General features: G+C 52.3%; 5 protein-coding genes across 5 annotated transcripts; 1 reads left to right on the forward strand and 4 right to left on the reverse strand.

Annotated features, from left to right (window-relative positions):
- Positions 1 to 453: 453 nt before the first annotated feature.
- PV08_00218 (uncharacterized protein) lies at positions 454 to 1,931 on the reverse strand (the record flags this gene model as incomplete). Its single annotated transcript, XM_016374584.1, has 2 exons — positions 454 to 1,639; positions 1,714 to 1,931. 2 exons carry the CDS (start codon positions 1,929 to 1,931, stop codon positions 454 to 456), a joined length of 1,404 nt encoding a protein of 467 aa, XP_016239860.1.
- Positions 1,932 to 2,345: 414 nt separating this feature from the next.
- On the reverse strand, positions 2,346 to 3,773 carry PV08_00219 (uncharacterized protein; the record flags this gene model as incomplete). Its single annotated transcript, XM_016374585.1, has 1 exon — positions 2,346 to 3,773. One exon carries the CDS (start codon positions 3,771 to 3,773, stop codon positions 2,346 to 2,348), a length of 1,428 nt encoding a protein of 475 aa, XP_016239861.1.
- Positions 3,774 to 4,372: 599 nt separating this feature from the next.
- PV08_00220 (potassium/sodium efflux P-type ATPase, fungal-type) lies at positions 4,373 to 7,802 on the reverse strand (the record flags this gene model as incomplete). The annotated part of the gene is made up of 2 exons (XM_016374586.1): positions 4,373 to 7,510; positions 7,578 to 7,802. The coding sequence occupies 2 exons, from the start codon at positions 7,800 to 7,802 to the stop codon at positions 4,373 to 4,375; spliced, it is 3,363 nt and encodes a 1,120-aa protein (XP_016239862.1).
- A 953-nt stretch (positions 7,803 to 8,755) lies between these two features.
- Positions 8,756 to 9,850, forward strand: PV08_00221 (3-demethylubiquinone-9 3-O-methyltransferase; the record flags this gene model as incomplete). Its single annotated transcript, XM_016374587.1, has 1 exon — positions 8,756 to 9,850. The coding sequence occupies one exon, from the start codon at positions 8,756 to 8,758 to the stop codon at positions 9,848 to 9,850; it is 1,095 nt and encodes a 364-aa protein (XP_016239863.1).
- A 512-nt stretch (positions 9,851 to 10,362) lies between these two features.
- Positions 10,363 to 12,789, reverse strand: PV08_00222 (uncharacterized protein; the record flags this gene model as incomplete). Its single annotated transcript, XM_016374588.1, has 1 exon — positions 10,363 to 12,789. The coding sequence occupies one exon, from the start codon at positions 12,787 to 12,789 to the stop codon at positions 10,363 to 10,365; it is 2,427 nt and encodes an 808-aa protein (XP_016239864.1).
- Between the last annotated feature and the right edge of the window lie 149 nt (positions 12,790 to 12,938).

Genomic DNA, 12,938 nt, shown 5'->3' on the forward strand with positions numbered 1-12,938 from the left:
GTTGTGTACACTTGGAACCGGAGAAGGGGGAACGTCGAGCGAGATACGCGTGTGCAGAATTTCTGAACTGGGTCACTTTCGACCCGTCAAACTCGTTTCTTTGCCGAAGAGAAATTGCACCTCCCGAAGATGCAGAGGGGGCGAGTGATGAAGATCGATCATGGAATGAGCTTGTCGTATCGTGGGAAAGGGGTGTGTCATGATTTGAAGCAAGTTCAATACTTGAGCTATCTCGACGCTGAATGCAGAGTCGTATCTATCTGTTTCTTCAGTACTCTTCAGTCTTCAGTACTCTTCATCCTTCAGTGCTCTTCAGCCTTCAGTACCTAGGTAACCTACTGAACCGTTTCAAGACAGCCGAGTGGTCTGTCTCCTAAGTAATCACAACTTCGTTCACGGCGATGGTGATTCAAATGACCGGCTTATCAAATCCTCCGTGTGTGGCGATGGTGATTAGTATAACAAGCTTAAATCCTCCGTCAAACCCACCGTGTATGTCCCTGGAGGTTTGTACGCTTTTGCTCTTTTGCTTCGGCGGCTCGTAGCAGGTTGCTGTTGAAGTTCGACGGCATCGGCCTTCACGGCTTCTGGCTTCGGGGAGAAGGATCTCTTGGTCTTGCTGGAGGGCGGTTCCTCAGCTTCAGGCTCGTAGTCTTTATCGCCATCGAGATGTGCTTTTCGTTTTTTGCCCTCTTTTGCAGAGGAAGTGGAAGAAGCGAGGAGATTAGGGGGGTTTGGTTGCACTGAGGTCGTATTGTGCGACGGTTGAGGAGCCGATTGGTCTGGGTGATCATTCTTGCCTGGCAAAGATTCTTGGGAGGCGCTTGAGGCGGAAGCACGAGCAGTCTGATTGTGATCATGAACAGTCATGTTTTGACCTGAAGCTCTTTTGTTTGTAACCCTCGTCGACGGTCCTGCTTCTGTAGGTCTTAGACGATCACTAAAGAATTGCCGGTATGTGGTCGGACGTCCGCGTTGGACCTTTTTAGGCTCAGGCAAGGCAGCAACAGTGTGCGTTTGCACCGGACCTGTTACTGGAATTGCACCAATAGACCCCGTGTTAATTGGGGGATGGCCCCGGTCAACCGCTGGATCTGGATCTGCTGACTTTGCGGCTGTCTGCTGTTGCTGCTGCTGGGAGTTGACGTTGTCCCAATCATGAGTCTTCGTGATCGGAGTCGGATCAAGAGGCTTTGGATTGACTGGGACATGCTCTCGCTGGACTGTTGAACCGCAATCTTTTGTTCTTGTTGCTAACTGCTGCTGATTCTTTGCACCAGTAGAGTCATTAGCCGTAGGTGTAGGTGACATCTTGAACTCAGAATTCGTGACTGGAGTTGTATCATCAGACTTGGCTCTGACTGGGACATGTTCGCGTTGGACCGTTGGACCGCGATCTTCAGAGTATTCTGCTGTTTGCTTCTGGTTGTTCACACTAGGAGAAACACGAGTCTTAGGTGTAGAAGGCGCCTTAGAATGAGAACGAGTGACGGCTGGAACTGTATCACCAGACTTGGTGTTGACTGAGATATGCTCTCGCTGGACCGTTGGACCGAGCTCTTCGGAGGCTGTCGATGTCTGCTGCTGAGAAGTGGCATTGATAAAGTTATCGATCGCAGGCGTAGGTGGTGGTGGTGGTCTAGAACGAGGGTTAAAATCCAAAGTTCGTGCTTTCACCCTTATACATTCAGGGAAAATCACGACGTTACTCACCGAGTATTTTTAACTTCCTCTTGCTCAAGTTGGGACAGTTGCTTCTCGATGTTTAGCATCTCGTTCTCGATGTCTAGCTTTCGAATTCTGAAGTCCATCTTTTGTAGCTCCAGATTGACCTTTTCTCGTTTATTCTCAGTTTCTCGAAGACGGAACCGTAAATCTGTAGCCCGGGAGTTGCGGGCGGCCGAACCCCCGTCATTAGGGTTCGGAGTCATGATTGTGCGAGGATCAAAAGGTCTGTCCAGTCTTGTTGGCGATGAGATGGGTCTTGCAGAGTAGACAGATAGATGGGCGCTGATATGGGACTTTCGTTCGATAGAGAAGAAGTGATTGACAGAAAGTGGCTCTTCTCTGTGATTATGGAAGAAGAGATAGGGCGAAGGAAGAGAAGAAGGGGGAACTTGAAAATACGAAGAAATTAGACAACTGACGGTAACCTTTTCTCCCTTGTGGCTTTTCAATACAAAGAGAAAGTGAAGTGAGTAAAATGTAACTGCCAGGGAAGTAAGAGTCTCACAAAATTCAAAACCATAAAGTAAAGAAAGGCACAGAGAGCTCTCTTGTGGAGGGATTCTCACATGTAGATGACTTCTGCAATGCAGTAGTGATTGAAGCACAGTCCCTTCTTTTCACTTCAGGCTCGCACTGTTCTCTCGCTTCCTCACTCTTTCGTCCCACCAGGTTTTCAAGGACGTCGAATCAAAGCCAAGGTCATTCAATATCCTTTCATCGGTGACGAACCAGTCTTTGTCATCGCAGGGTTTTTCCATAATGGTTCCTGGAGGATTTGGATGTGTAGTGTACTTGTTCAAAATGACATCCTCGCCAAACTTCTGCATGACCACGCCCCTGAGCAGGGCAACCGTACCAATAGCTGGCATGAAGTCCTTTGCATCCACAAACACAGCCACGGTGATACCAGCCTGACGATCACTGATGGTTTGATCGTGGATTTTGATATGTCGTTTAGGTGGGAACGGTGTGTTTGGTTTGTAGATGAGCGAAGGCGATACCCAGCTGATAACGGCAAGGACGGAACATGCGTAGCTGCGGCGTGGCAGATTGGACTTCGAGTCCAGAAGAGACGCGAGTGTATGGATAGGAAGTGAGACTGAGCTGTGGAGAGGTCTTTCCATCATGGCAGGGTTATGGTCGGTCACTGTATTGGTCTGCGTCGGCTTTCTGTTTCCGCTTTTGACGTATGGAAATAGGGGTACATACTTTTCAGCAGGTGGCGGAAACGGGCCTTCTTTCGGCTCTTCCTCCTCGTCCTGGTCCTCCTCCTCCTCGTCGTCATGGTCTTCGTTGTCACCGGCTCCTTCGCTGTAGTAGTAGAGACTCGAATGCGCCGGGGTATGGGCAGACTTGTGCTGACTGATTTGTCTGAGTGCTTCTCTCCGATTCTCAATCTGTGATTGTGATACAGCCAATGTATCAAACGAATCTTCTTCATCGTCAGGGGCAGTGTCGGTCTCACGTAGTTTTGATTGCTGGTGCACATGTCTCCTTTGAGGAGGAGCGCGAACTCCTGTAGATTCTCCAGTAGTAACACCTGTCTTTCGATTCCGAGGAGAGTCCATGCTGAATGAAGCTTCCGCCAGTCGTACAGGGGGAGGCTTTCTGTAAATGTTCGCGCCTGCTATGCCATGATATACGGCATGCTGATTCCCTCCGTCGACGTCTTCCCGGATGAATCCACCTTCAGACTCAAGTTCAGCCTCGTCGGTGGCCTCTCTCTTGCTACCAATCCATACAAATTCTTCCACGCTCAAGTAGATCACATGTCCTTGCCCATTGGACCTGGGAGCTTTTCTGACGCTGAATTTCCTGACGACGATGATGCCGCCGTTGTGTAGGCTGATGCTGTTGCGAGCGTTCGATAGTGGAACAAAGATAGCCTGGACCTGAAGCTCGCCATCCGAGACTACTAGGTGGAGATACCTTGCAGTGGAAGACTTTCTGGCCGTAGCAGACACGGACAGTCTGGACTCCTCATTCGGTTTGCTTGATTCACGTCGTTGCGTCTTCCAAGAGACATGCTCGATCCTCAGAACCATACTGGCTGGTTTGACGCATGTGCGAAAGAGTTGGTCGAGGCATGGTGTCAATCTTGTCCCGTTGGCTTCGACAGGACGGTTCATCATCCCTGCAGGACTGCATTGTATACACAGACGCTACGAGTATCGTGCTGTTAACGACTGTCTATTGTCCTACGGAGAGGCGACTGATGGTGTTTGACGTGGCTTGATAATAATCTAGTTAGTTGTTGCCTCACCGCTTCGATCCAACACCCGCGCGACAGCGACGCGTCGTAGTTCAAGAACATGCTTAGTCATCTTGTTCCTTCAGCACATCCGAGTTGATGAGGGAAGCGTAGACGACCATTGATTTCGCGGCCACTTCTAGTCTCACGACAAGGTTTCCGTTCAGTCACAAAGTATGTAGTGTCCTCGATTAAGTTCATCACCATCAAAGAAGCCAAGCTACTATTTTGTCTGAGACTATTCAACCAGAGATAGTCCTGTCATCATCGAATCTTCAACATATACAACATAATCGTCCAACCAGAATGGTGAGCTCTTTCATTCCAAACGCCATGATCATAAATTCGCCCCTTAAGAATTATAGACGATAAGGCCGACCCAAAAATTTCCATTCAGACAACCTCCCTGCTCCTCGGCATAGAAACAACCCTCGAAGAATCCTCCTTTTCGTCGTGCGAGCTAGGCGTCCTCTTCTCTTCCGACTTGCTCTTGGTGAAGCTCCTGGCCATAGTGAAGAAGCCCTGTCTCAAGTTCAATGCCGAGCGCTGGTGCCTTCTGGCCTTCATGCCCTCGGTCTCCTCCTTCTCGAACCATCCCATTGCACGCTTGACGTACTTCCAGGCTTCCATGCCTGAGACAAACACAAACACGCAGACAATGGCCGGGGCCCATTCCCACGAGATGCCCTTGTGCTTGAACACATTCGTGTTCAAACCAGGAATGTACACGGCAGGGAAGACGGAGAAGAAGGCGATCGTGACGGACCAGAACAGGAACTGGTTCTCCCAGATGTCTGCGAAGAAGGGGAACGCGCGTGTGTCGTGCGGGTTGATCCGGAACATGCTTCGTCGCATAGACTTGAATTCCCAGGCCGAGATCAAGATGAGCCAGGTCAGCTCGGCAAAGACGGCTGCTCGTGCTCGGAACACGACATTGCAAGACTCGCTGTACTTGCGGTTGCAGTCCTCGCCTAGTCCGTCTGGACCGGGCCCGTAGACGATAAACACGAACGTCATCAGGCAGCACGTGCCCTGAATGGTGCCATAGACCAACATGTCGGTGATCAGTTCCCAAGTGAAGACGCCCTTTTTGTTGTCGTGCGGTGGGCGCTCCATGACGTCCGCCGACGCTTTCTCGCGACCGAGGCCAAAGGCTGGGAACGACGATGTGAGCATGTTGATCCACAGAATCTGCAACGGTGAGAGGGGGAACACGCTGAGTCCCGTGCTGTCCTTGAACCCCAACCCGCAGATGAGCAGGATGACTTCGCCGACGTTGGACGTCAGCAAGTGCAAGACGAAACGCTGGATGTTGTCGAACATTCTACGTCCTTCCTCGATCGCGTTGACGATACTCGCAAAGTTGTCGTCCGTCAACACAATGTCGGACGCAGATTTCGCGACGTCACTTCCGTTGAGACCCATGGCGATACCCACGTCTGCGAGCTTGAGCGAGGGAGAATCGTTCACGCCGTCGCCCGTCATGGCGGCGAATTTGCGTCGTCGGTGGAGGGCTTCGATCATGCGCACTTTGGTTTCTGGAGCACAACGAGCGACCACGAGCGGCAGGGTGGGCAAGGCGTCGATTTCCTCGTCGGTCATTTTGTCGAACTCGGTTGCTGTCTTGACGATGGCCGCGGCGACATCAGGCGCGAGCTGGCCCATGTTTCTGGGGATTATGCCGACTTCCTTGGCAATGGCGGTGGCAGTGGACGGGTGATCACCTGTGAGCATGGAGACGGTAATACCAGCATTGGTGCATGCCTGAACGGCCCCTTTGGTTTCGAGACGTGGTGGGTCGTATAGTCCGGCCAGACCGAGCAGAGTGAGCTCAGTTTCGACTTCGGCACGATCAATGTCCGAATGCTCTGCGATGTCCAGGGGAGTGAATTTCCGAGCGAGCGCGAGGACACGCAGTCCTTGTTCGGCGAGGAAGGTCATTTGTTCGAGGATGCTTTCTTTGAGCGCAGGCGTGATCTCCTCCTCGTGCTCTCCAATACCGACGGTTGTGCAGAGATCGATGATGCGCTCGACGGCACCTTTAGTGAAAATGGTGGAATGGTCTTCGTTGGGTTTTTGGTAGACAACAGTCATGCGCTTGATGGAGGAATCAAACGGGAATTCCATCTTCTGAGTCCACCCATGTTCTTCCTCGAGCTTCTTCTTGCCATGCTCGAAACGATGGGAGAATACCTGGAGAGCAATCTCGGTGGGGTCGCCGGTGGTCTTCCATTGCTCTGTACCATCTTCGTTAACCTTGCGGACTGTGGCGAGATTGCAGAGAGCAGCGGCCTCGAGGAAAGCTCGGAGTTCGGGCGTCACTTCAGGATTATCCTCCACTGCCACTGGCTCCTCGGGGTGCGCCGTCTTTTGATTGTCCTTTTGCAACTTCTCTTGCGGCACATCGAAGAGAACACCGGCTACACTTCGCTTGCGGTCGAGAGCTTCTTGACGGGCTTGTCGCTCGGCTTCGGCGTCCTTGCGGGAGCCGGGTGCTTTGCCGAGACTGATGGTACCTTCGGTAGGGTCGGATGCATTGCTTGAGTTGTCGACACTGTAGATGCCTACTCCAGGAATCCAAGCTTTGCGTGTCACCATTTTACCTTGGGTCAAAGTACCCGTCTTGTCTGAACAGATGTTTGTGACGCCACCGAGAGCTTCAAGAGCACTGAGCTGTCGAACGACAACCTTCCTCTTCCTCATCTGCGTCATACCGACAACCATTGTGATGGTCAAGACGGCAATCAGTGATTCAGGAATGATGGCGATACCGGTCGAGATGGCGTAGATGGCGACTTCGTTGGTGACGTTGAATTCGTTGACTCCAAAGACAATGATGGCAAGGAGAAGTGCGCAACCGAACAGGACGTAGGCCAGTTTACTGAGCTTGATTTGAAGAGGAGTGCCCTCGGTAAGACCGAGAAACTTGCCAATACCGTCCCAGACACGAAGTGCGCCTCCCTTGACGGGCTGCATAGGGCCGTGCTTCTTTCGTGACATGGATCGGTTTGGCTTGCGTTTTTTTCCCTGCATGGATGCGGCAATCCCTCCAATGGCAGTTGACATACCGGTGTAAACGACGATACCACGACCGCGGCCCTTGGTGACGGTGGACGATGAATAAGCGATGTTCAGTCGGTCGCCGAGTCCAAGATCTTCTTTGGCGGCCCCGTGCTTGGCCTCGAAGTCAACCTCTTTAGCGACTGGGAGAGCCTCTCCTGTCAAGATGGCCTCGTCGCATTCCAAGTTCATGACTTCAAACATGCGGAGGTCGGCGGGCACGGTATCTCCGGTCTTGATGGAGACGATGTCGCCAGGTACGACCTCTCCCGAAGGAATAGTCATTTCGGTGCCATCGCGGACGACAGCTGCAGAGGGCGAAGATAAGGACCGAAGAGCGTCCATTTTCTTCTCGGCTTGAAATTCCTGGTAGAAGCCGATCAGCACGTTGAGAACGATGACGGCTGTAATGACGGCTCCTTCCACCCAATCCTCGACACCGTAAGAGAGGGCCATTGCCAACACCAAAACCTAATTCTCGTTAGCAGTCGAAGAGCGAAAAGGGCTTTGGCAGGGGGTTTGGGGTTGCTTGACATACCAAGATCATGGCATTTGAGATCTGTTTCCCCAGAATCGAGTACCAGGAGACGCCGCCGTCACCCGACAGCTTGTTCGGTCCATACTTATCCTGATACTGTTGAACTTGGGCATTGGCCAAGCCCGACTCGATTCTGGTCTGGAGATGGTCGACGACCTCATCGACCGAGAGCAGGAAGGGCTGTTTGGGGTAGTTCTGCTCGGCACTTTCGCCTTTCCCGCCCATCTTGAGCAAAAAGTTGTGGATGCTGTTACTGTGCTGTTGCTATAGATTGTCGATACGAGACTTTTACGGAGATTGAGAAATGTGTTGTTTAGTCCACGATGGTATACAACATGGGTAGATTTGCGTGTTGGAAATCTACAAAGAGGTAGTGCAGTTCAATATTGATTCCCTGCTTTGGACTGGTCTTTTGGACCGTAGAGTCGAGCGGGGTCATAGCTTGCTTATATAGACTGGCATGTGCGTCCTCGACACTGCAACTCTCGCCTTCGCGGGCCCAGCAGTTTAATTCCGTCATTGCGTCCGCACGGAAGGGCCAAGAGATATCAAGTGATGTCGGGTCCTTGGCATCAAAGGCTGAGACCATGCGGTGGCTCGCCAAGGTCTTTGCTCGTGGAGCGGAAGAGGCCAAGACTGCAGGGTTGTCGCATTGCGCCGGAACCAAGAGGCGAAAAAGAAAGATAACGTGTCGCGACAAGGCGAAAAGGCTGGCTCCGAGCCAGCGGCCCAATCAGGCCCAGAGCCAAGACAGAAGCCAAGACAGGAGCCAAGGCCACGCCCAGACTGCGCCCAGAAACTCCGCGCCCATGATTATCTGGCCTCATACTTTGTACTGGGCATCATATCGTTGTTCCGCCCGGAGAACCTTCCTGCCCAGGATTTGGCCGAGACGCTGCGTGAAACGGGTGAGCACCAGCTGTGCGATTTGCCTCACCTTATCTAGACTGTCTGGGTCTGAGCTTCAATAACTCTTGGTACGAGCAGTCGATCCCGAGTTCCCGGGCTGAAGTTCGCATCGGCTCTTGACGCCCCCGACCTAGCCTTATGACGTCGCACCCTCGTATTCGCCGTATCTGTACGACTCCAAGAAAACTTTCGTATCAGACGTAAAGAAGCAAACACAAGCCTCTGCACCTAATTGGAGAGGGGACAAGCAGGAGCAGGGGAGTCAAGTCATGAGTACCAGGCCAGCAGTATGCAGGCTCGGAACTCAGTTTGCCTGCTGCCACCCTGTCAAGGCCCTTTCCCTTCCTCGACGACCATTTTTCGGAAGGGCGCATCCTGAACGATGGCGCAGCAGAAGAGGCGGAGGAGCAACCACGCCACCGTTTCTTCGAAACCACTCGACGACACACCACTCGCCGCCCACATCATCATCCTCGTCCTCCTCGTCGTCAGTGTCCCCCAACGAAGTCAACCATTTCTCCCGACTGGCCTCGACATGGTGGGATCCCCACGGCCCTTCGCGGCTCCTCCACCTCATGAACCCTCATCGCCATGACTTTATAAAAGCCTGTCTCTCGCCGACGACAACAACCCCTTCCGACCAGCAATACACGTACCTCGACATAGGCTGCGGAGGGGGGATCTTTGCGTCCTCGGCCGCACGACTGCCCTCGACACGCTCCGTCACGGCCATCGATCCCACTCCGCTCGTGATCGAGGTTGCGAAGTCCAATCAGCGATCCGACCCAGCCCTGTCCCCTCCCAAGCTCACATATCTCAACTGCGCAATCGAGGATCTGCCCCGATACACGGAAAGCGAGGATGAGGAGGGGGAGCAACAGCAACAGCAGCAGCAACAACAACAACAACAACAACAACAACAACAACAACAACAACAACAACAACAACAACAACAACAACAACAACAACAACAACAACAACAACAACAATACGATTTCATAACCGTCTTCGAAGTCCTAGAACACATCCCGGACCCCTCGTCCTTTCTCGACATTGCTTCTGCCCACCTCAAGCCCGGAGGCTGGCTGATTGGCAGCACCATCTCGCGCTCCACCACGGCGTGGCTGACGACCAAAGTCATCGCGGAAGCACCGCTGGTAGGCGTCGTGCCCGCCGGCACCCACGATTGGAACCAGTACATCAACCCGGACGAGCTCCGGGGTTACTTCGACTCTCGCGCCGGTGTCTGGACGGACTTTCGCACGCAGGGTGTCGTCTACGTGCCGGCGCTGGGCTGGAAGAACGTCAATGGGAGCGAAGAGTTTGGGAATTATTTCTTCGGCGTAAAGAAAAGGGCGGACTGAATCCCGTGTCCCATGACCCATGACCATGAATAAACGCTGTCTGTCGTGGTGATCCCAGAGATGCTCTATCCCCCGAATCGACGTGCATCTGAAAGCAACGCCTCGGCACCTCGTATATGTACTAAAAACGGGATACTACAGAATAATAAAAATGTGTACGAGTACCGTACAAAGTGTACGTGAGAAAGAATCACTGCTTTATTGACACCATATTCAGGTAATGAATAATTGTTACAGAGGACGCATGCCCTGTCCGCATGGACACGAACATGGAAAGGAATATATCCAACATGTACAAACTCCATCACAACGCCAAATGCTGTGCATCGCTCCGTTTGCAATGCCGGGGGTATCTCGTAGTCGTCAAGTATCGTGCCAGGCCCTTCCTGTCCAGCCCAGATATCACCATATCTCATACCTCATGAACGCCGACTACTCAAAAAAGAGATCTTCATACCAAAGTCAAGAGCCAACGAAGTGGTGTTTCCACAAGCCAGACGAGCCCGAAAAGCTCATTTCTTGGCCTTCTTCTTGCCCTTTCGCTTCTTGTTTGCATTTCCGCTCCTTGGTTTCCCTTCTGCGCTGTCCTCATGCCCAGCCTCACCTTCAACGTCAGAGTCATCGCCATCGCCGTCGGTGGCGGACGGGAGAACCAGTAATCCTTCACCAACTAGTCTGGACTTGCATTCTTCCATAATCTGCTTGGCTTTTGCCTCATCCCAATCCTTGCTTGCCGATATTTCTCCAAAGATGTCGTTGTATGCAGTATGAATCCCGTTAGAAGGTTCCACAGAGGGCGGTGGACCAGACGCCGGATGTGGCGAGTGCGCAGCTGCTGAGGAACTGACATTACGACTTTGACCATTGACAATTCGACGGCCTCGTCGCGGCGGTACCTTCTTTGCTGGTCCAGCTTCGATGATAGCACCGTCGAGATCCTCCTGTTCCAACTCTCCTTTTGCAACCATTTCTTGGAGCTTCTGCTGCGCCGAGATTTGCATCATCGCATCTCGATGCTCCTCCCTTAGACCCTCCATTAATAAATCCTTGGTGGCATTGTCCTCCTCCAGACGTTGTACGGTTTGTTTCAGATGGTCGATCTGTGTCTCTTCGAGATATTTCACCCTCTCCATGAGGTTCGCCGTCAGAGTTTTCTCCTCTTGGTATTTCTGGTTGAACGATCGAGCCATCTCTTCAAACTTGACACATCGTTTTTCGAGGCGGTTCTTCTCTCTCTCAAGCTCAGGAACCACGCCTTTAGCCACGACGTCGTGCTCGTTTTCAAGGGTGCGTAACTTGTCCGTCGCTCTTCGACATTCCTCCAGGGCACGCTCGGCATTTTTATTCGCCTGCGATGCTTTATCGACAGCTCTTTCTACAACTTCCTCGAAGTACACACGCTGACTTTCCAGCTGACTGGTCAACAGATGTGTGTATTCCAAAGCGATATTGTCCATCTTGGCCACCTCGACATCTTCTTGTCCCTCCAGTGCGGTCGGCTCTCGTCTTCTGCCTGGAAGTTCAACGAGCTTCTCGCCTGGCTTGGCTGCATCTTGGATAATTCGATGCACGTAGGCGTCACCTGCATAGTCCCAAACTCTCTTGCTTTCCAGGTCCATGCTGAATGTGTGCCCGCTGTCTTCAAAATGTGCGTAAGCGTGTTTGCCTTCATATCGTCCACACCCAACCTTGCCACAGATGAGACACTGCCAGAGACTGGTGTCCACATGGCAAACTTCGCACTCGAGAGGGCCGTCGTTTGGCTCATATTCGTTTCCCTTGAGACTCTTGAACTTGGACGACCCCACACGCGACGAGAAGTCATCATGCGTATATCTGCAGACTGGACAGCCTCCACCGGACCATTTCTCAAGGCACGTACAGTGGAAAACGTGTTGGCATGGGATCGTGAGCAAGCCCGTCGTCTCGTCCATCCGTTCAAGGCAAACAGGACAAGTAGGCAATTCGACCAGAGATGGTGTCCGCGGGGCTAGAGGCTTAGAGGTGGTCGAAGCTGGGATGAAGGGATCGTTGGACATGCGAGGATAACTTGTAGTTGGCGAGCCCAAATCGTTGCTGCGCTCCATGGATGATGTTTGCAACAGTTCGACAGACTTGAGAAAGACAACGTGGCAGGTCTCTGGCTCCATACTATTGAAAACCTTGCCGTTCCATTCATGCTGCCATTCTCTTGCTTTCTTTCCGTGTTGGAACTTCATCAACACCATGTATCTGTTGGCTCGCGCGGTGCGGACCATTCTGAAATGGCTCACCTCACTTCTGGTATCCTCCCCAACCCATGAAAGGAAATCTGAGGGGGTCATGTACGAAGGCACAGCCAGGATACAAAGACTCGTGCATTCTTCGTCCTTTGGCGGAGGATGAGGCTTTCCGGACGGCGGATTGCGGCGCTGACCATCGCTCCACAAGTCACTCGATCTGTAGGCAGAGTCCGCAAACAGGCCAGACGTCTCTTCGCTGTCTCTGTACAGGTGCACGATCCCCCATCCTTCCGCGTCGTTGGGGTCCTCTAACGGCTGGTATCGTCCTTTGAGATGGTGTCCGGAGATTGCACTTCCAATACCTTTTCCGATGCCATTGTCTTCTGTAAGGACTAGATCCTTTCCTCCCGAACGTGACATATCTTGTCCCTGCAGAAAAATCTTGTCAAGTCTGTGGTCTGTCGGGTGCGAATGTGGAATGTCTGGAGGCTCGGTGCCGGATCCCAGCGATGCTTGAGTCGGCGCGTGAGGCGTGGATGAGTTGTTGTTTACGTGCAAACTCCGATCTTTGGAGCGATGACGCGAGTGGTGTGAAAAGGGCTTCAATGCTTTGGAGAATCGACCGAGGTATGGCGGCCGCGTTTGCCGGTCTTCTTTCGTGGGAGAAATAGAATCTGTGAAAAGCTCAATGGCGATATGAAAGAAGTAGTCAGGCATTTCGCCAGGGCATTATGTTTGCAAATGTCACATTGGCAGGAGTTTGAAGAATGGATTGGACTGTGATTGAGACTAAATTGGAGAAGATTCATAAACATACAAGTACAACAGCCACGGGTGGCGGGGAATCGAATCTTCTTCCGGATCAG

Source organism: Exophiala spinifera (genome assembly GCF_000836115.1).
Source record: "Exophiala spinifera strain CBS 89968 unplaced genomic scaffold supercont1.1, whole genome shotgun sequence".
Classification (NCBI taxonomy): domain Eukaryota; kingdom Fungi; phylum Ascomycota; class Eurotiomycetes; order Chaetothyriales; family Herpotrichiellaceae; genus Exophiala; species Exophiala spinifera.